This window comes from Zingiber officinale, chromosome 8B (genome assembly GCF_018446385.1).
Source record: "Zingiber officinale cultivar Zhangliang chromosome 8B, Zo_v1.1, whole genome shotgun sequence".
Classification (NCBI taxonomy): Eukaryota; Viridiplantae; Streptophyta; class Magnoliopsida; order Zingiberales; family Zingiberaceae; genus Zingiber; species Zingiber officinale.
Genome location: NC_056001.1, coordinates 40,596,148 through 40,618,969, shown reverse-complemented (window position 1 = coordinate 40,618,969; position 22,822 = coordinate 40,596,148). Strand labels below are relative to the sequence as shown.

Genomic DNA, 22,822 nt, shown 5'->3' with positions numbered 1-22,822 from the left:
TCCATCCAGGCTATATCTAGGGTTAATTTTATCAAAGAATCACAACAACATGTCAGAGAATAATAGTTATTCAACAGAAAATATTTTGATACCTGATATATACATGCAACTAAACCTTCTTATGAGAGTAGCCGTACAACTTCTATCATTATTACGATGGTTTCACGAGATTGTTCATATATATGTAATAGAAGATTCCTTGGAGGGTGATTATACATATTTCAGATTGTACATCTTCCATTACCCGACATCTTTTGACACTAAATATTTCATGTCACCTCATTATTGCAAAGGTTATGAGGGGTGATATAAAAGAGGGAGGTTCTTTCCATTGTCGAGGTACACACACTCATATTTGGGGCGCACACTAATATTCTTGGCTTCAGGTGAACTCAATTCCGGTTGGCTGAGATCACCCAAGTGACCGAAGAAGGCACCAGACCAATCAGCCAAAGCTGATTGTTCCAGGCACCCAGATCACCAGGGTGCTCAAATGGGCGCCTCGACGCTGCAGATTAACTTCTGGGTTCACGTTAGTAATGGTCTGAGCGCTCGAAGCGGTCCAAGCACTTGGAGATGGATAAAACTTTATCACTTGGTCGTTGCATAGCTATCGCGTGGAGATATAGTTTTGCCATGCGAGGGGCGCTTGGAGAGGATCCAAGTGCTTGGATCGTGCCATATCAGCAAAGAGTTAGTTTCGACCAGTGGGTTATAAATAGAGCCCTGGTCTCCTCCATTCGAACAACACACTCTGTATTCATTCTTATTTCGAATTTCTGTACTCTCAATGTTGTAAGAGACTTCTCAGCCTTCATAAAAGAGTTTTCTACTGAAGTTTTAACTGTCTTGGATTAGCAACCTTCCTGGTTACAAACTAAGTAAAACTCGGAGTTTTCTCTTACTTTTTATGTTATTATTTTTTATTAACTAATGTATGTTTGTCTTTGCTAAACAGAAAATAAAAGAAAGTATAAATTTCATTGCAAGGTTATTACCCCCCTCTAGCCGGCCTCAAGAGAGCTACATAAATAAGTCTTTTTTTTACTTGGTTCAGAGCCTGTGACAACTCCTACTACAAGACCTGCGATCGTCGACCGCTTTCATTGGAAAATACACTAAATGTTCAAATGATATTACAAATGAAATTGTAAGTAATAAAATGTACTAACAATGAAAGAGTATAAGTATAAGTGTAGGTTGTCAATGGCTTCAACAACGTCGTAGAGTTGCAGCTTGCACTAGTACAACAAAATAGTAGTAGAAATTCAGAAGGCAGTAGTTGTTCTTGGTTCAGAGCTTGAGGGCTTCTTTTATAGTTTTTGTTTTGTTAACTGAAAAATTGTTCCGTTGATTGAATCGATCAGTCGACTGAACCTTCTATCCATCGACGGTACCACAACTCCTTCCTTGTTTGCTGAGATCTGATCCGTTTGATCCTGGAAATCTCATCGTTTCATCAATTGATCAACTCTGTTTCATGAATTAAACAACTATTTACCTTCTCTACTTTGATTCAAATCTCCATTAAATCTGAAAATAAATTGATCCGTCGATTGATCCCTTTAATCTGTCAACAAAACTAAATATTTCTTTTTTTCCTTCTGATCGAATCTCACTGTTCTAATCTTTCTTCGATCCGTCGATGAAATAACAAATTTTGCAAAATAGTGTTAGACAATAGCACAATATTTTTTCTACGAAATAGAGTTATTAGAACAAATATTGTATGTAATATGAAGACAATAAGGACCGTCTTAATCTCAACTTAGAAACCTTCGTTGGGTTTTCAGTTTGATCAGTACTTAAGGTTTGCCCCAAATGAGACACGATCTCGCTTCACTACCTTCAGTAGCTTATCTTAATTTACCTGCCAAACATCTGGTCCTCCAAACCTGTTTAGACTTTCTCTACTTAGTGTCTGATTAGTTTATCTATTAAGACTTTTTCTACAATACTAAATTAGCACAACAACAATAGTAGTAATGCAAAATAGTGTTGCTAAAACTATATTTAGGTTTACCAAAATCTTCTGGTTCGATCGACCGTACACATGCTTGGAGTTCACTTCTTCAAGGCTTCTTATTACCTAGGATTATCTTCCCCTAGGATTTTCAATTGTTTGGCTTCACTCACCAAGACTTTCACCACCTAGCTTCACTCACTAGGGCCTAGCTTCACTCATTAGGACTTTTACCACTAGCTTCACTCACTAAGGCCTACTTTCACTCACTAAGGCTTTTACTTGGAGTTCATTCCTCCAAGACATAGGTTTACCTCCCCCTATGATTTTCCTCTTGCCAAGCATCAGGTCATCTTGAGTTGCTTGGACTTGATAGTCACTCGGTAGACTACTCATCCCTTGCTAATCATCTGGTCAACTTTGGCCTTACTAGACTTCTCACTTAACTTGGTCAACCGTGATCAAGTTTCATTAAACATATTTATTGAATATTAAAACCCTAGAGGTCGATTGTACTAACACTTGAAACATGTCCCCTAAAAGCATCCGCCTTCTAATTATTGTCGATGATTGGGTCACCACTAACAGTAACAAAAGATCTCGTTAAGATCACGTCTTCAACTTTTTTCCAGGTTGACCGTTTTCTCCTACCCTCAACGACTAAATCTGCCTTTTCCAAATTTGCAAGGTCAATTGGGGATTCACTTTCATATAGTTGAGTCTTCTGAACATACGTCAGAGCTTCCAGTTCTTTCCCCGTCGAAGATGTAGAGGGCATACCAGTTTCTTGTGGATTGGAAAATCCAGAAAAAGAAGATGGCATTAAATATGAATTTCTCATATTTTGCCAATATTCAGGTGTAGGTGTTTGATATGGAGCTCAGGGTGCGTTATTCGGATGATTCAAAGAATTTTCAAAATCTTAGAAATTTTGACTATATCGTGGAACAAATGGAAAATTTGAAATTTGAGATAGAAATTAAGTGATAGAAGTAAATTGAGAATATTGATAATTTAGTAGAATTTATGAATTTTGAGTAAAAAATATTTTCTTTCAGTACATTTTGAGAATTCATAAAATTTCTAAAAAAAAATCCCCCTTTTTAATGCATTTCGAATAAAAAATAATAATATAAAAATAAAAATTAAAAATAAATTTGAGATGAATAAGGATAGTAGTGAATGGATTCTAGGAGTGATTTATGAGGTAGAATAATGTATTTAAATGAATAAAATAATTTATTGAAATAGATGAATATTTACAGAAGAATTTTTGAAAATTTATTTAAATCATCGCGTTAGAAATTTCTCATTTTAATTTTTTTCTTATAAAATCGTCTCATTAATTACGTTCAATTCTTTGAATGTTGGTTTATGTACCCGTGTTATAACATCCAATAAATCTCACTTGGATCATATTATATCTAAAAAATTCAAATTACTTTCATCTGTGCTTTTTTAATAATCTCAGTAGTCTATGAAATTTTTTTTTATGGAATCAAATTAATCGGATCTCATTGGATATTTGAATTATAAAAAAAATAAAATACTAAAACATACATACATGTGTTTGGCACGTGGCAGCATTAAATACATTTTGCTAAAAAAAAAAACTCTTTTATGATATTTCTCCATCGAAATCGCGACAGATTCTGGCAAAAAAAAAATCAAAAAAAAAAGTCATCTTCCATATTTAACTCAGTTTACAGCAGCTTTAGGCTTTCACCACCGCAATCAATGCGGCGGCGAACAACTCTTCTATAGATCAGAATTTGTGGCGACCAGGCAAAGAGGGCTTTCTGCTGCTCAAGCGCCTCGTTGCTCTTGCTTCCCTCATGGAGAAACCCCAGCTGTCGCCGTCGTCGTCTCCATCGCCCTCCCGCTCGCCGTCCGTCGGCTTGCGCCGGATGGACGAGCTGGAGAAGGTCTTCGCCCGCTTCGACGCCGACGGCGACGGCCGGATCTCCGCCTCGGAGCTCGCCGCCGTCCTTCGCGCCCTCGGCTCCGATCCCTCCCCCGAGGAGATCCGTAGCATGATTGCTGAGATGGACGCGGACCGTGATGGGTTCGTCGATTTCCAGGAGTTCGCTGCCTTCCACCTCGACGTCTCCCGCGGCTCCGCGGAGGCGGAACTCAGGGACGCCTTCCGGATGTACGATCTCGACAATGACGGGCGTATCTCTGTGGAGGAACTCCACCGCGTCTTGAGGAGCCTGGGAGAGAAGTGCTCAGTGGCGGACTGCACGCGGATGATCCGATCCGTCGACTCGGACGGCGACGGAAGCGTCAACTTCGAGGAGTTTAGAAAGATGATGGGCGGCGGCGGTCGCTGCGATGGAGAGGGAAAGCCCACTCGAGCACAAGGCGATGGGTTGACCAAAGATTAGGTAACAGATCTCCGATAACATTGCTATATAACTTCTATGCGAGAACTAAGCTTCTTTTATTGCTGTTTCAGAAACATGACTAATTGCTCTAATCCATTTGAAATTTTTAAGGTTTCCTCCGTGAATGTTAGATATTGTTCTCTATCTGAACCTGAACTTCAAGTGTTTGTTAGATTGTTTGACAATGGATTCCCTTCAGTTTCCTTTTCACCTCTGAAAATGTGTTTGTTAAAATTCTAGTTTCCTGTGATCATTCCTTCGTGGAAGCCGATCTGAAGATGTTACTCAGTTTTCCCTTTTTTCCTTGTATCGAAACATAAAAATGTTATATGACATTGAAATTATAGCTTTAGTTAGACAACGAGATATATATTGAAATCCCAAAATCCTGATCGTGTGAAATTGGGAATGCAGATTGATAGAAATGATCGAAAGGGAATATATTTAATCCATTAGTTCATCAAAAAATCTACTACTTCCAGACTGCATCATTGAAAAACTAATACACTTATCTCCTTTTATTCTATCTTTCTTGGAGTTCCCTCTCATGACTGTTTGTGCTAGACGGAGTATACGAAGAAGAACTCCTATAGAAACCTCTTATTCACAAATGGTTATCCAGGAGCTTCTCAATCTCAACTGATGCAAGTTCCAGCTACCATCTGCTCAACACTGCTTCATGGTCCTTGTCAACTCATGAAATACACATAAATTTATTAGCGAACAATCGGCCACCAAATTAAAGTTAGAAAAGGATACTAATCCTAATTTTTAGCGATGATCACCAGTTGAGAACTACTCTGAGTGATTAGGCTTTTCTTAGGGGTCCACCTACTAATCGATTTCCTCCCCAACCACAATTCGATGTGACTAGATTTTTTTTTATCATATTGGGCCCCATCCACCATGAATATAGAATTCACAATGCATTGACTATTAAGTGAAATTGAAAGGGACTTGACATTATTCCAACCATGAACCAGAGTACTGAATAAATGATTACCTATTTAAGCCCACGAGGGTTGAATGCGATTTCACACGTGAAATGATATGACTGGTGGTGGGCGGTGGGGTTCGTGCTGGTGGTGGTGGTGCTGCTGCTGCTGCTGCATGAAATAAGAAATTAGAAGGAATTGATTTAACCATAGGAAAAGAAAAGGAACTGATCTAACAGAAAATAACAAATTGAATCTAATTATTAATCAACAAAAAATGTAACCAAATATAATTAGTTTGTAAGAAACTCTATAAAAAAGAGGGAAACCACCTAGACTGTATCATCGGATTAATAAAGTTTTCTCCTTTAGTTCTCTCTTTAAGTGTTTCCTTTCTTTTGTCATTGCTTCCCACTGTTTGTTGTTAATTCCCACCTTTGTTGTTTTTTGATTGCCTTCTCTTTGCTACTGAAAATGCCTACTGCCAAATGTCGACTTCCCTTGCCTATCTCTCCCATGTCGGCCCTTGAGGTGAAATTGAACGCACCTGCACCCCTCTGATCCAAACTGAATAGCCTGTGGAATCAATCCTATGCACACACCCATAACTAACATAGATCAACTAGACTAAGGACCTGTTTGTTTGGAAGAATAAGGTGTATGATGGATATTGGGTTGACCGCTGAACCTATATCAGCCATTCGGTTGTTTGATTGGAACTTGGAAGGATGAATTGATGAGAAATGATAAGGGGAAGGTAAAATATTCCAATTTATCCCTGTTTTTGGTTCATCCAGATCTGGTGAAGGAAGGATGGATGCTCTTAATTTTATTATTTCCCTTTTATCCCTCATATAATTTCTGCATCCTATACAAAACCTTTCTCCCAGCCTCCTGGCCTGACTGACATAGCAGAGACTCATATTGATCAATGCTCCAGTCTCCTAACCTCTCACTGTAGTATTGATGAGTTAGACTTTATTCTACCTTGTTTACTGCATCATTATTTTTTAAAATTTATAGTCTTTTAGGTGTATTGACTTTCAAATTATTTTCAAGACTGAGGAAGCATGATATATGATAAGGGATAATCAAATTATTAGATTGTGGTATAAGCATGCCATAGTACATGGACACATCATTGATCTAAATCAATGAGCACAAAACAAATGCTCGATAGGAATTGTCAAATAGACTAATTAGTAGACCGGAAGATTGCCATGGTCTTTTTTAAATGAGTTTAATTTTTGCTTATCTTTGTTCATTATTGAGAAGCTACCAACCTCATCTTTATACAATCTGGAGTATAACTTATGCACGCCAACCTTTAGAATCTTCGTTCCTATTGAGGGGGCATTTGGTTTAGGGGAATAGGAGTGGGGAATGAGAATGAGAATCATTGATTGTCATTGTTAATGTTTGGATTATAGGAATAGGAATACAAATAAGGGAATGAATCCTTGAAATTGGGTAATGACTCATTCTCATGTACCTCCCCTTCAATGAGTCATTACCCTATTTTCATCAATCAAAATATTTCCTTATTCCAAAAATACCCTTGACCTAAAATTTAAATTTTCTCCCTTAATATCAAATATCAAAATATATTTATTTATTTTTTCTTTCATATCACTTCTCTCTCCTTGTTCTCTCTCATCATATTTTCTCTCTCATCATTTTATCACACACTTTCTCTCTCCTTAATCTCTCCTATCACATTCTCCTTCCTCTTTTTTTCTCATTACACTTTCTCTCTCATCATACTTTCTCTCTCCTCAATCTCTCCCACCACACTCTTTTTTTCTTTTTTTCTCATCACACTTTCGCTCTCATCACACTTTCGCTCTCCTCAATCTCTCTTGTCACACTCCCTCTTTTTTTCCTCAACACACTTTCTCTTTAATCATACTTTCTCTCTCCTCAATCTCTCCCATCACACTCACTGTTCTCTTTTTTTCTCATCACACTTTCTCTCTCATCATACTTTCTCTTTCACCATACTTTCTCTCTCCTCAATCTCTTTCATCACACTCTCTCTCCTCTTTTTTCTCATTATATTTTCTCTCTTCATCATCTCTCATCATACTTTCTCGCACATCATATTTTCTCTCTCATCATGCTCTCTCTTATCATACTCTCTTTTCTCATTTTCTCTCTCTTCATTCTTTATCATCGTACTTTCTCTCTCATCATATTTTTCTCTCACATTCATCTTTCTCTCACATCTAATTTTTTCTCTTATTTTTCTTTAAGGGTAAAAAAGGAAATTTTGATTTATTCCGATAGAAAATATGCAACTAACCAAACATTGCTTTTAAGAGTGATATCCATGCTCATACCCATTCCCATTCCACAATACAATGATTTCCATTTCGATTTCTATTCCTAAGAAAGAACCAAACGTCCCCTGAGAGTAGAAATTCGTCCCTACTAAGATTCAAACATTAATCCTCTGATTTATTTTCTTAAGTACTTTACCACTACACCACACTTATAAGAGCCTCATCTGATTCTTGTTAAGCGTCACTATTAGATAATTGTTCCTTTTCTTTTACCAGTCAATGGAGGCTATAAATTCTCACTTTCATGAAGTTCTAAAGGCTATTAGTATTATGCATTGTTAACTTTTTAAAACAGTCTGATGAGGCAAAAGTGCAACCAGAGATTCACACTATTAGCAGGTTCTAATTATGGTTTTAAGGTAAATTATTTTTTCATAGTCAGACATTATATGTATTTATATCTAGATGCCTAGTAATTTTTTTAAAAAAATTAAATAAGTTGTAGAGTTACGGGACCAAATAAGGCGAACCAAGCTTTAGAGGGACGAATGCTCGGCCCAACATTCTTGGAACATGCTAGTTTGATTTGAGCTTGACATACATTCTTGTAGGTAGGGAAACAACCTTATATTTTAGTATATGCAAGAATCCCTAGGAAGAGGAGATACATTGGTAATGTTTAATGTAATTTTTCAAGATCTAAATTTCAAAACATTTGAATTGTTTTGTCAATGTTCTTATGTCTTCCCTTATATATTTCCTTCAGCACTAGCAAGTCTTTTTCTAGGTGGAGGCATCTCTAAGTATGACATACAGAATGACTTCCTATGTAGTACTTTGTTGATCAGTGTACTTGACAAACCAAACATGGAGCACCTTGTGGTAGTTTATGTTCTCGTTCAACTAGAATTGACTCTTCTTAACTTTGGCCACTTAAGCCCCAATGTTTCGATCTCGGAATTCTTCTATAAGTACTTTCTTTGGATTCTCTCCGACAATCATTGTAGCTATCTTTCATAGCGCATGGACTTTCATGTTTTTTGGACCTCATGATTTGCTTTTTGCTGAAATGTTGGATAGGTTCTTCCAAAGCTTGGACCTTTTCCAAGTAGACAACTATTGTGTCCTCCTTAGTATCAAATTCTCTAGCACTTGATTCACCATCGATTATGAGTCTCTGAAGACTAGAATTATCTTACACTTTCTCACTGCTAAGGATACCCTCTTAGATCTAAGTTTAGGATTCATCCTCTTTCTTAGTAACTTCCAAATGAAATCTTAGAGTTTAGCATCCCCCATCTTCGTCGTCAAAGAATTGTCCATATACATAACCCAAGTCTGCCATTACTTGAACTCCTTCAAGGGCTTAGTCATTTTAGCACTGAAATAAGCTAGTATCTGCCACTTGGTGGTAGGCTTTCTTTGGAACAGCAGATTGAACTCACTTAGTTCAATGGCCAAGCATATCTGCCCTGCAACTGGGCAAGCATTTGTCCTTTAGTGGTAGACTTAGCTCAATGCCCAACACATCCTCTTATTATTATTTTTTTTTGCCACATCATGTTTAAGTAATATATGCTGAAGGGAAAAGCTTGAGAGTACTTTGTGTGCACCACTCTGAAAATATCCTCTAAGCTTCAAAGGATGCCACATTGACCAATTTTCTTAGGATACTTGGTGACATCCATTTGTCTTTTTTCATAGAGATTGATAGGGCACATATTGTGCCCAGCAAGTGATTGATAAAAGGTGTGTATAGGTATGCTTTCTCAAAGGATGCCACAAAGTCTTCCTTTGTGAAGGTAGGAAATACAAGTGCGTCTCGAACCATATCAAAGGTTGGAAGAGACGCTTTTCTATGTCACGTATCCAAAGTACCTAATTCTAACCATGTGGGTAGGGAAGCCAAGTCCCTAGGCTAAGACATTGAAGAGTTTACATTTTTTGTAATATATGACCATAGAGGTCTTCATCAGAGTGGGGCTCTAAGAACCCATAGCTTTGTTCACTAGTGTATTTGTTGACACCTATTTGATGTGCTAATTTTCTTCTATGCAAATATGAACTTGTCGAGGCCCTTGGTCAATGGCTTTTGAAAGAATAATTGGGCACTCCCATTCCAAAGTGATCGAGTCATGAGTCAAAGATGGTTGGCCTCCTCAAGATTCCGAGCACCAATTCTCCTACGTCTACTACTCGAGGTTCTAAAGAGTTCTAATTGGCTATAAACCGCATCATGTAGATTGTACCCATTGACTTCTTAGAGTGCCAAAAGGTCAAAGTTATGTGTCTTGGAGTTAGTCTTGAGGCCCGTGCCAAAAGGTTCAAAGAAGGATGCCTCTCGTCCCAAGATGTGGAATTTGCCAAGTTGTGTCACTTCTACTCCAATTCTATTTTTTCTGTGTTTTACGAAAGTACTACATTCTAGTACCCTTGTCAAAGCACTAAGGTCTCAACGGAGTATAAAAGGCAATGAGATTAAGAACTCAAAGTTATATCAAAAATACCTCCTCATTTTCAAAATATTTTTGTATTTTTCATGTGTATTTTTGCACCTACATTCTCAACATTGGTAGGCTAATTAGTTTGGAAAGGTACCATTGTATTTTCCTATTTTATTTGTTTGATTGCATGTATATGCACATATTTTTCTAAGTCAATATAATGGCATGTGCTATTTTCTTTTTAAAAATAGTTTTAACTTTAACTAGTACTATAGTTTTAATATGGAGTTATAATTTTTGTACTGTTAAAACTTTTTGATGAATTCCAAATAATTATTTTTAAAATTATCAAATTTAAATAAAATGTAGAATTTTCAATATTGTTTTGATAGATAAATTTTCAAAAATGAAATAAAATTCATAATTAATAAGTGAATTTACTAAATATATTTACATCATAGTATCAAGAATTCCAAATCTACTTGGTTCATAGTAAGAATTCCAAATTTAGAATGTAAAATAAATTTAAATTGAATTTTATAATTCTTTTATGCTCTATAGTGCTTTATGAATTAATTCAAGAATTCTATCAATAAATATTATTTGTCCTCGAACACAACTATTGGAATACTTCGAAGATAGAGGGGGATGAATAGCTTCTCGCATTTCATCGATGATAATATTATTGTGGATAAAACTCAACACAAAAGCTCCCCAATACTAACAAGAGGATTTATTTGGTATTCATCTCAAGAAGAGGTGACTAATTCAAAGATCTGATCCCCACTCACACATCCTCTAAGAATACACTCATTCTTGAAAATACTTTAGAGGTGGAGAAACCTCGTACAAAACTCTCAATATAACAAGAGAAAGAAAGAGGCAAATACAAGGAAAATTTTATAAGATTTATACAAATGAAACCCTAACTACCTTGTTCTTCTTATTTAGAAATATCTTTTGATCTTGAAAGTGTAACAACACTTGTCTCTGAGAAGCTTTAAGAACTGGCGAGCTCAGTGAAGAGAGTGGAGAAGAAAACCTGTGAGCAATCTTTCAGAACAGTGCACGAGAAATCCTTTTATCGGGCGCACAACAACTAATTTTCCAATTGTAATCGATTACTCTAATCGATTTGTGCATGCTTGATCGACTAGCCTAATCGACTAGGCATGCTTTTGTTCACGCGAGAACAACTCATAAGTAATTAAGCTTCCCTGCTTAATCACTTACCAAACTCTATGTGCATTCGCGAAATCTAGGCTTAATCGATTGTCATAATTGATTAAGCATTCGTAATCAATTGACCTAATCGATAAGTCGATTACCAAGTCCTAACTTCCAAATCTAAGTCTAGGGATCCTTTACCCAATATCCGGTCAACTATGATCTGTTGGGACTTCTCATTGCCTAGCATCCGGTCAACCTTGACCTACTTGGACTTCCAATCACCAAGTGTCTAGTTAACCTTTACCTACCTAGATTTCCACTGCCTAACTTCACTCTTCAGGACTTCCTTACTGTCTAGCTTCACTCACTAGTGTTTTTCACTTGGCTTCACTTATCAGGATTTTTCTTCTTCTTAACTTTACTCACTAGAGTTTTCCACACCAAGTGTCCAGTCAATACTGACTCACCTGAATTTTCTTCTTCTAGCAACCTTCTCATTGGACTTGCCCTTGCCTAACTTCAGTGAGGACTTTCCAATTAAGTATCCAGTCAACCTTGACCTACTTGACTTTTCTTTTCATCAAACTGGTCAATTCTAGACCATTGGAGAATTGCACCAACAATCTTTTCAATCGAATAATTACAACTACAATCTACATACATTGTCAAACATCAAAACTCAAACTTAGTCAAACTGGTCAACCTTGACATACGAAAATTCCACCAACAATAACTATATAACACCCTATATAATCTAAATTGTATACATATTTATAAATTATTTAAATTCAATTAAAAGCAAATTTCATTTTTTTTAAATATTTATTTCCCATTAAGTCGAATAATTCACCTAATTAAAACAATGGAAGTCATATTAAATTTTCACTTTAAATTATTAATACTATTAAATTATTTTCCTGTCATAACATACTCTATTCTATTCTTTAAAAAAATAATATGGAATTGTAAATCCTATAATAACTATTAATGTGTTAGAGTAATTTAGGTGCTAGTGTTGAACATTACCTTAATCATGTTGTAGTTAGTATATCGATACTCCTCCTAATTGGAGCATATTATACTTCTAATTAACCAGATAGAAGATCCCATCCCAAGATAGTACGATTAGCGCTCTCAAAGCCAACTTGTAATTGGCTGGGCCCATCATCTTGTCGAACTTAACATTCCCAATTCAATCAAGATGAATTATAGGTCAGCCCAGTCCGTCAAAATTCTAAAAAGAATATCAAAAAAATTAAAAAATTTAATATTTGAGTTGCAAATTAGATGGATGATTTTTTTTTATTTTTTATTTTTTAAAAAATCTTATCCCATGAACCAACCCGAGCCCATCAGCACACTTAGATTTGTTTTAAAATGGATTGATGAAATTTTAATTCAATATACTTAAATTGTTTAACAAGATAAGTTAATCCAACCTGTCCAACCGAAATTAAGTTGTTGACTATCATTTCATATTATATTGTAACATGTCCAATCATATATTCTTTTCTTTTAAAAAATTTGAATAATGTAATTCTTAAACTATAAATTTAAATATTCTATTCATAATTATTTTCAAAAATATTTATTTGCAAATCAATGTGGTTGGACTCAAGTTCAAGCTCCGGCATGGGCTTAGCAGGAGAATGCTTTCTCAAGTTCAGCACGTGCCTGGCCTGGTACAAATCCAGCCATCTCGGGCGGGCCATCGCATGCTCCGGCCGACACGAGAAGTCAAGCCCGACCCGATAAGAGCTGAGCTGTGTTAGCCCGATTGAATAAAAATGTGAACCATGTGACAGGTTGTGGTCAATGGGACCACGATTTCCCTCGGATATCGAGTGTCGGATTGGCTGTAAACGTCTCCCCTGTCTCAATCGACTAGCAAGAAGCAATGCAATTCCACCACCACCGCCGAGAAATACTAATTTAGAACTTGGCAACAACTTCAAAAAACAATTTTTACCATTTGAAATTTGAGTTGATGATTATTAAATCATAATTTTTTTTCTAAAAAAATAATAATAATACAAAAAACAAAACAAAGATAGAACCCTAAATTCTGGAGTAGTAAATGTAGGCAAAAAAATTTGAACACCAACTTATCGAAGGCGAAGATTCAACAGGACTAATGAACACAAGACAAATTCATCTGCCCAATCCAAACGATGCGAAGAAATAATGCTTGCAGGCAATTTACAGTATTATGGCAGATCAAATTCGGTGGAATCTCCAAAAGAAAAAGGAAAAGGATTACGACTTATGAAAATCTAGCTTCTTTGGATATTTCGATTCAATTATAACAAGGCAACAGCAGCAGTAGAGGAGTCGATAAAGATGGCTTACTTGCTGGTTGTGCTGTTGGCGGACACTGTTGAATGTTGAAGCGGTGGGTGGAGAAGATGAGAGTCAATGGCGACGGAGGAGAAGGTATGCCGCCGGTGACCGTGCAAGCGCTTCTATTCGGGGACCTTGTAGGAGTCGACCGTGATCTCCGAAAGCCATGAACCAGGAAACAACATCTGGATTAATACGACGATCATTTTTCAGCTATCAATGGCGATTATTTTTGAAGGAAAAAAAAAATTGATGCAAACGAGGCACGGACTCACATCGAGTTGCTTCTGGATGAGACGGGGCCGCTTTCGAGGCCGGCGGCGTGCCCTGTGACCGGTGACGGCGTAGATGTCCTCGTCGATCTCCTCCCTGGAAAGCGTAACGGAGAAATTAGGGCGTTCGCTCCGCTCCATTATTTCTGACGTCAGCAGCCGCCCGGATCTTTTCTCTCCTGCGACGGGCGGCGACGCACTCTCTTGCCGCTCGAACGCCGCCTGAACCCTAGCCCCCCTTCGCCTCGTCCGCAGTTTCCACGGCCATGCCGCGGCGGATGACGACGGCTCCGTTTCGGGATCTTCCGCCGGCACGGTTTCCCTGACGTGGTCATCGCCTTTGGAAGGCGGCGGCAGCGGCGCTCGATGAACTATCAGATTGATTCGATCCGCCGCCTCCCGGAGGTGAGCCAAGAGTTTCTCCCTCACTTCCTCCACCACACTTCTGTCGCTGCTTCCTGCCTCCAGATCACGCGACGATCGTCGTCCGCCCGCGCCATCGCCGCCGCCGGCGGCTCCCTCGCCCACGTTCACGCAGCGTAGCACTCGCTTGTTCCCCCACGTCTTCGTGATCGGGAGCGAGAAGTTGCGGAACGTATTGCCCTGCGCCGCCTGCCCAAGAGGCTCCGGCAGAAGCGCCGGCTCTGCAGCCCGAGGCCGGCGTTCCGTCTCAGCTGAAAACATCGGTCGGCAGCTTTCAACAGCAGACGGTGACCCGATCCGGCTCTGGAGCTCGACGAGGCAAAATAGCTCAAATAGTAGTCCAGCGCGAGTGGGGGAACCTCCGGTAGGTGGAAGAGGACAGGTGACGATTCCCTCTCGCTATCCTCAATTTTTGAAAGGGCAGCGTGGTCCACGTCCCGCATCACGTGAGCGTTCGCCGGGAATTGGAAGGAGTGCGGGCGAAGGGAAGGCTCACGTGCGAAGCACGCTCCAAGACTCCATCAAATTTGGTTCACTGGGCTTAGTGGGGCCGATTAATGTCGTGTGGTTTAATTTGATTTGATGGTTAAAGATTCTACATCTGCATTTGGTAAAGTGTTGTAGCATTTACTGCAATATACATTTAATCCTCAAGTTCGCTAGAATTTACATCCCATTCAAGGATGACAAATACTAAAAAATATATAAAATATAATAGGAATGGTGTACATATACAATAGAAAAAAAAAATCTAAAAAAATATTAGTAAATAAAATCAAATTATTATAGAATTATTAGGAAGATGAAATGGTTAGAGAATAGGTAGAGAAGGCACGGATTAATAATTACGAGCAATAAAACAAATATAAATATCATAACTTAATGCTGACATTAAATATTAATTAACTATAAAGTCCATATCAATAAAAATAAAACACTTGAAGTAACATAATACAAGTTATTTATGATTTGCTGAAAAAAAAATCAAATAACTTTCAAAAGGAATAGCTCCTTGAACTACTCTAAGGTAACCGCAAGTCAATGCGGTGTTGGAAGTAAAATGTGGACTATTAGCATTTGAAGCGTAGAAAAGGAGGACAATATTGCTTCCTTAGGATTAAGCCAGTAGTTATAGGATCATTCAGTCTGCTGTGTTAATTCTCAAGCTCAACCAGTCAATAATATCTTGAATAACGTCATCTCTTTCGGGTTCAAAAAGAAGATCATGTGATAAGTCCTTGTATATTTTGAGTGTTTTATCGGAGGACGATGCTTCTTCATAGAGCCTTTCTGTGGCTTCTGGGATGGTTAGAGTATCTGCTGATCCAATAAGGGCCAGGAAGGGCACTGAAACTCTCCGCAGGTTCTTATACAAGAATGACGATATCCTCAATATCTCGTAACCCGTTCTGACTCTGATAGGCCCAGTAAAAACAAGTGGATCGGTGTATTTGTCCCTTAAAGACACAGGATCACGCGAGACGGGTGAGTCACTCTTGTATGCTGCTCTGAATTGGTATTCAGGAAGTAAGAGGGATAAAATTGGTGCAATAACCTGATAACAAAAATATGTAGTCACAAATCAACTAGGTAAGTTGATAGGTATTCATTTTGATCCATACATAACTGTACTACTATTTTTAAGTACAATAGCTATCTTATCAACACGTAATAATCTCATAAAATCTCAGTTGTCCGGTGAACAATTTTGAGAAGCAAGATAACTTCTAGGTGTGTAGAGATATTGGGCATTTAGCAACTTTGTTAACTTCACTCTACGCAACTGTCAAGAGAGAAACAATACTTACTGGGATCAGTGGATGAGATGGTCGAACATGAATAGCCGGAGATGTTAATATGAGACCTTGTATAAGAACCTTTATCTTCGGGTCCAATGAAGCCTTGAATGTTTCAAGCACATGCAAAGTTTGCAGGATAAAATTGGTTTGAATCTGATGTGAAAGGATGGATGGTGTCTTTTTACAATGAAATATCAATGTACCTTGAGAGCTATGGCTGCACCCGTGGAATGACCGAAGACAAAGCATGGAAGTCCCTGATTCTGGCTAATTACCTTCTCCAGAAAAATTTTCTGTATAAGAACCATCATCAACTATATTAAAACAGGGTATAACAGTTAGAATATGTTCAAATGGCATGGTAAATTAAGCAAACATACTAGATCATCAACAGCGTGATCAAGGGAATGGACATACCCATGCAAGCCATCACTTCCACCATGACCTGAAAACAGAAAAGCTTTGACTTGTAAGAGAGGATTTTGGAACGAGTATGCTAATGTTTCCAAAAAGGTTAATCACCATGATCACATCTCCTTTCCTTTATCGACTTTCCATTTCACTTTTTCCCATTTTTCCTCCCACTTCAACTATGGCTAGTTTTCATTATTAACTAACTTCTTGAAATGAGCTTTAAATGTTCACTTTGTAATAATTGCAACTTGCTTTTGGTTGGAAGGTGGAAACCTATCACTTTCCAATTTATCAAAGTATAAACTAAGATAAAAAAAATGTGAAGAGAAGAGAGTACAAAGTTTAACTTGTAATAACTGTCTTAAAAATGTCTCTTGATAAAAACTAAGTTCTAAAATTAATGCTGGTGGTAAACCCTGTGCTCAGGAGTTTGAAAGCAAGCCGACACCTGGAAAGGGAAAGATGACCCTGAACAGGGGAAGACTCATATAGACTAAAAGCTGAAATGTGCTCAGGAATGTTCAACCTTGTTTCACGACCTTGACATGCAGAGTATTTAAGAAGGTTCTCTGTTTGACTTTTACAATAGCATTTGTTTTTGTTTTGTTTTGTTTTTTTTTTGTTTCTTTCTCTCGATATAGTTTTGCTAATGTTTGAGAAGTTGAAACATAGTTTTGAAATTGCCACATTTACGTATTAACATTACTGGTCTAGTGACACTTTTTTGATATCTGGATAGTTCAACCAAACTGTGGCATTCAATCCAATGAATCAGGGTGGAAGTGGATCTGATATACATGGGCTGAACAATATTCATTCAATCCGATGAACTGGGATAGAAGAGAACCTGATATACATCAGCCAAACCCCATGGCATTCAGTTCAACAAACCAAGATGGAGGTGGACCTGATACACATCAATCGAACTGCATGGCATTCAATCCAACAGACCAAGATGGAAGTGAACCTGATACACATCAACCAAAGTTCAAAAGATGCACCTACTTGAATATGCTTAAGCCCTCAAATTGTATAAAGCTGAAGACCAAAAAGGCGCCTAACTGAATAGATATAAACCCCCATACTGTGTGAAGGCAAAATTCAAAGAGACAAAAAGTTAATAGGCTTACCCTTCAGCTATGTGAAGCCAAAGTCCAAAGTGACACCTAACTGAATGGCATAAGCCCTCAAGCTGTGTGAAGCCGAAGTCCAAAGAAACACCCAACTAAATAAGCATAAGCCCTAAGACTATGTGAAACTGAAGTCCAAAAGGTGTCTAACTGAAGAGGCAAAACTCCTTGGTTTGGGTAAAGCCACAGTTATGAAGATGCCTTTAAGTGAATAAGATAGACTTAATTGTCAAACAGAAGTCCAAAGAGATGCCTAAGTGAATATGCAGAAGCCCTCAAATTTTATAATCCCTAATTGCATTAACCACATACTAGGTGAAAATGAAATTCTAATGAATGTCTAATTGAAACGCAAACTAGTCTATGGGAGAATCCAAAAGAATCAAAGAGCTGCATTTTGGGGTTCACACAAATGGTAGCAACAAAGAACTAATTGTTCACAAAAAAGGATTGCTACAACCATCAAAACAAAAGACAAGTTTGAAAAAAGAGAGCTTAACTAGGGGACTTTTCCCCTTCTTAGCTTGAGAGACTAGAAACCTAGCTTTGGCTTTTCCTATAATTATCTTGGTTGTCAATGAAGTATATTGATGTGTCTTGTGCAGGCTAGTCCTCCAAAGTCATTTTGTACACTACGGGCAGGGAGGTCTCTAAGATGGGATGAATTTTTATAGCCCAATGTTAGCCACTGAGGTACTTTGAGTTGGAAGGAGTCACAGGCTGACTTAGAGTAATCTCCGTGAAGTTACCACGAATGCCCTTCTTTTGAGCCCTGGCTCACTTTATTTCAATGATTCCCTTTTGACCTTAAAATGCTTGTTCCATGCTTCTTTCTTTTCTTCAAGGCAATTTTGAATCTTCATTTTCTTCTACTGACTCTTAGTTTCTTTCAAATCCCCCATCACTCATACCCATAACTTGGATGGCTTAGCTTTTTATCTACTCCATATTTGTGCCATCATCATCTTCATCTGGGATTCATTGTCTCCTAAGGTTCCTTATTAATTACAATTGAATTTCCAATACCTCAATCATTTCTACCCTTAATCAAACAACTCCTTCATATGCTAAGGAGACACTGAGGATTATCTTCTTCTCACCTTTTCCATTCAGATAATATCTTCTTGGGGTTCTCTAGAAAATCCAAAATTGGTCTCTTGTCTTCCCTTCCCAACTCCATTCTTTGTTCTTTTCCATAGGCAATGCCAAGGCTACTATGATGATTTTATTATAGATAATAAAACTCTTCTAATTATATTGATTTAGCTCATACTTTATTTCAAATCTGTAGCGATATGCGTTCAAGAACATAAAATTCAGTCAAGATTGATTGGAGCTAATTGAATGCATTTGAGTTGAACACAGTTCAACTTGAAATGGTTTCAGCTTGAAGTGGTTCGAGATTTGGTTGAATTCACCAAAGTTGAGAGGCAACTCAACCTAGATGAAGGAATTGATTTGAAGGACTCTAGTTCACCTGAGCTAAATGCAATTTGATCACTTGAATGGAGATGATTAAGGTAGGGTTGGATGACCTAAGGTGGAGCACTTGATCTAGCTTGGTGTGAAATGAGAATAAGAGGCAAGTAAGGCTCCTCTCTTGTACCTTCCTCCTTGCTAGGAGTTGCTAAAGTGATCAATGTTTGGAAAATCTATGGAAAGCTTAGAGTAGGTTATGTAGAGGCTTTGAAAAAGATGTCCTTACAATAATATGACTACTCTCCTTTCATAGGCCTTTGGAGGTGAGCACCCTCCAATGTCTTTTTATCATGTCTCATGACTCTCATCTCTTGGTTGGCTCTGCACAGCTGCCATGAAGACCTATCTGACACTCACATTAAAACTATCTAAATCTTACATGTAAGGACCATACAACATTGTTTAGATTTATAGAATGTTCCACCCATATTAATCACCATTTCTAAATCTTCTAGTGCTTGACTTCTCATGTGCCATGTATAATTGTAGCCAAATTTGTAATTTATCCATGACAACCAACAGCTATGTATTTTTCATCTCCGCATAATCAAAGTATCTTATTCTTGAGAATAGTAATTAGTTTAGTGTTGTAAATAGATCTAATTAGCCTAACCATTCTAAAAATAAATTCATATGTGCAGCAATTTATAAAGTTGGTAACCGATACATTATAATTGGTTGTTTGTTTAAAACTCACCAATCCAATCCACACCATAAACTTTGAACGCACTGTCATTTAGACGCTTTGCGAAATGGTTATATCTTCCACTGCCAAAATAAATATAACAAACTCTATTTGAGAAAAACAGAAACCATAGGCATGGTATCCCTAGTTGCAACATAAAATAATTTTGTTTTAAAAAAAAAGAGGAGCTTTTACTCGCATACCTATGCTCATTCAAACCATGTAAAATAACAACTAGTCCCCTGCAAACAATAGGAGCTGTATTAATTAGAGATAAAAGAATAATTCATGAAAGAGAGCAAGTATATTCCAAGTACCATAGACGAGATATGATGTGACAATAATCAATAGTGCTACTCATGATAAATCTGAACGAGTGGAAAAGAGCTAGAAATTTTGATTATTGGCAATCAAGATACTAAGATTTACAAATTAATATAAAACCTTTATAAAATAAGGTTGAATGAACACAGCAACACTACTAGAGGTTAATGGCAAGAACACAAATGTTCATCAGCACACAAAGAAGATTACAAATAGCATCACAAACAAACACATCTCTATAGACTTTTCTAGTCCTTGCTCCCGTTCTCAATTAGCTTCTCAAGCAACCACATTTTTTGACAACAAATCCCCTTCAATTAGCACCAACAAATACTAATACCAGATACTCAGACTGACTACCCCTTTTTCTTTAAAACTATGCTATTCTTTGGACCTAGTCGATCATGGCTTCAGCTTCATTACGAACGACCAATTTGGCCACTCAATCAACTGCCTCTTTGGACGTACAAATGTATTCACTTGCTATGATCTACTTTGCATTTTTTTCCCTAAAAATAGTAGGTAAACATAATTTTTATACCCTCAACATCACACATGACTTCTAAGGTTAAACAATGAATTAATCCTTAAGAGCGACACCATTATTCATCTACCAACCAAATTGAAAAGAAGCATAAGTTCACAAGAATCTTCCAAATATTTTACATATTGTCCCTAGAGTTAACAAATACCGCAGGCTTCTCAATTAGTTTTTTCAACCTCACAATTTCTTCCTTTGGCTATATAAAGTTTACTATCAACTCAAAATGTACGAAAATTTTTCATTAAATTAGTGGGTGAATTCCAGTGAAAAAAGACAACATACATGGCATACATATCTCCCTCTCTGCCATTAACAAAGGAAGATCAAACTTTGAGCAGACAGTTAAGGAAGATGCTTGTCTTCTCAGACATAAAAACTGCAGGCACTGTAATTAAATAGAGTAGAATAATATTTTCAGGTTGAAAACAATTGAAACAACAAACCTGAAGATGAATTAGCTACTAACATAGTTTAATTTTTCTCAACGAGAAATATAATGAACAGTATGGAAAAGCCTTTTACCGGGATTGAGGGAAGAGAGGCGTCCAACATTGTGTGAACAACTCATCCCCTCTTGCTGTCTGAATCACCGCAAACTCCCTCACGCTACTCGCCATCTCAACCTCTGCGGCCGCCTCCTCTGCCATCTTGATAGCTAGGGCCTTCCTCGCTGTCACCATCTCCAAGTCCTTTTTCCTTGGTTTCACAATCACTTCCTCTGCCTTCGCCTGAACCGCGCCTTGCAGTCCTTTGAGGAGCATCACGGTGCCTCGCACCGCGACCAGGGTTACGACTACTAAGAAGCGACATCCCGCACCGAGCAGGAGAAACGTTCGCGTCAGCGCCGTGCTTTTCTTCCCGGAGAGATCAATCCCCGAGGGCTCCCTCCTCCGCTCCCCATCTGCCGGAACGTGCTCCGTCAGGCGGAAGGGGAGCAGAAAAAGAAGACGAAACGCGTCCAGGATCAGGAGGCCGCCCTTGAACGCGAAGAACGTGAGAAGGGCGGCCAGGCCGCCTCCCGCACCCCTCGTCGGCGCCAGCGAAAGCGAGGGCACCGCGAATCGCTCCTTCGACGGCATCGAGGGCCTCTCATCCTCGTCCTCCGCCCGGGATCCGTCTTTCCGAGCTCCGACGCGAGCTATTTCCACCGATTCAGAGTGAGAAAAAGATCGCGATCTTCCTCGGACAGACCTTCGCTTCTGCGTTCCAAACGAGATCGCATTGTTGCGGTGATTAATCGACAACCTTCCGCTCGAATGGGATCGGGAGCGCACTTGAGAGGGAGAGATGGTTGGGTTTGTTGAGAGTTTATATTTCAGCATTTTGATGGATGGAAAGTTGTGGTAGAGGACGAGGATGAAGGCTAGTCATTCTTCCTTTGATTAGGCCCATCATTAATTCTAGGCCAGCGACCACACCAAAGAGATGCGAAACGGACGTACAAATGAGCCACGTGTCAAATCAGTTTTTATAAAATGTGCACACCTAATTATTGTTTTTATAAAAACTCTTACTATAAAAAAAATTAAAATAGAACCTATTAAAATATCCTTATTGAATTATATAAAAAAAAACTCTCCACGATCTTAATTAAAATTATTCAAATTTTATCAAAATCATTTTAATTTGATAAAAATCACTTTAAAATTATTGTGATAGCTACTATATTATAATAATTTTAAAATGATTTAGAAAAAATTAAAATGATTTAAAGTAAAATTGTAAATGATATTTTAATATAAAAGTGTTCCCTATATAATAATTTGAATAAAGTAAATAAAAAATTTAAGTTGATTTACTTTAATATGTTATAGTAATTACAATCTAATTACTAAAGGGTATTAAATTGAGAATTTTTGAGATAAAAAAATATGCCAGACTAAATTTTATTCTTTGAGTCCTTTTAAATTGACAACGTGTTCGCTTATTTTAACAAAGTTCTAAATCTCTATACCTTGCACAATATAACGGTTAGTTCATTAAATTATTTAAGATATTACAATTAGTATTATTTTAATTTTTAAAATTTGATATTTTTTTAAACCAAATGAAATTTCCGATTCAAATATTAATGAGCATAGTTTGAATAATATTATAGAACTTAATTTTAGAGGAACTCCTAAATTGATTTGCATCTGATTTGCATTGACAAAGGTCATTAATTTGAAAGAGATACGAATTTATTTTCGTCTTAAATTTAAAGTATGAAATTTAATTATGCCAAATTTTCA

The 22,822-nt window shown here is 37.6% G+C and overlaps 3 protein-coding genes across 7 annotated transcripts; 1 reads left to right on the top strand and 2 right to left on the bottom strand.

Moving 5' to 3' along the window:
* The first annotated feature begins 3,693 nt into the window (after positions 1–3,693).
* On the top strand, positions 3,694–4,570 carry LOC122015781 (probable calcium-binding protein CML18). The gene has a single exon (XM_042572811.1). It carries the CDS (start codon positions 3,799–3,801, stop codon positions 4,348–4,350), a length of 552 nt encoding a protein of 183 aa, XP_042428745.1. The 5' UTR covers positions 3,694–3,798; the 3' UTR covers positions 4,351–4,570.
* A 218-nt stretch (positions 4,571–4,788) lies between these two features.
* On the bottom strand, positions 4,789–14,778 carry LOC122015779. 5 transcript variants are annotated; one of them, XR_006120958.1, is made up of 3 exons: positions 13,797–14,778; positions 13,531–13,706; positions 4,789–5,456 (listed from the first exon to the last, which is right to left on the bottom strand). XR_006120958.1 is itself a non-coding variant. In XM_042572810.1 (2 exons), the coding sequence occupies exons 1-2, from the start codon at positions 14,475–14,477 to the stop codon at positions 13,644–13,646; spliced, it is 744 nt and encodes a 247-aa protein (XP_042428744.1). In that variant the 5' UTR covers positions 14,478–14,778; the 3' UTR covers positions 13,262–13,643. The 5 variants fall into 5 exon arrangements, 1 of the variants encoding a protein (XP_042428744.1); XR_006120959.1 differs by having other exon boundaries at positions 4,789–5,453; XR_006120960.1 differs by having other exon boundaries at positions 4,789–5,450.
* A 347-nt stretch (positions 14,779–15,125) lies between these two features.
* LOC122016195 (monoacylglycerol lipase-like) lies at positions 15,126–21,965 on the bottom strand. Its single transcript, XM_042573427.1, has 7 exons — positions 21,114–21,965; positions 19,927–19,965; positions 19,736–19,806; positions 16,396–16,460; positions 16,219–16,308; positions 16,025–16,117; positions 15,126–15,771 (listed from the first exon to the last, which is right to left on the bottom strand). Exons 1-7 carry the CDS (start codon positions 21,911–21,913, stop codon positions 15,358–15,360), a joined length of 1,572 nt encoding a protein of 523 aa, XP_042429361.1. The 5' UTR covers positions 21,914–21,965; the 3' UTR covers positions 15,126–15,357.
* Positions 21,966–22,822: the final 857 nt, after the last annotated feature.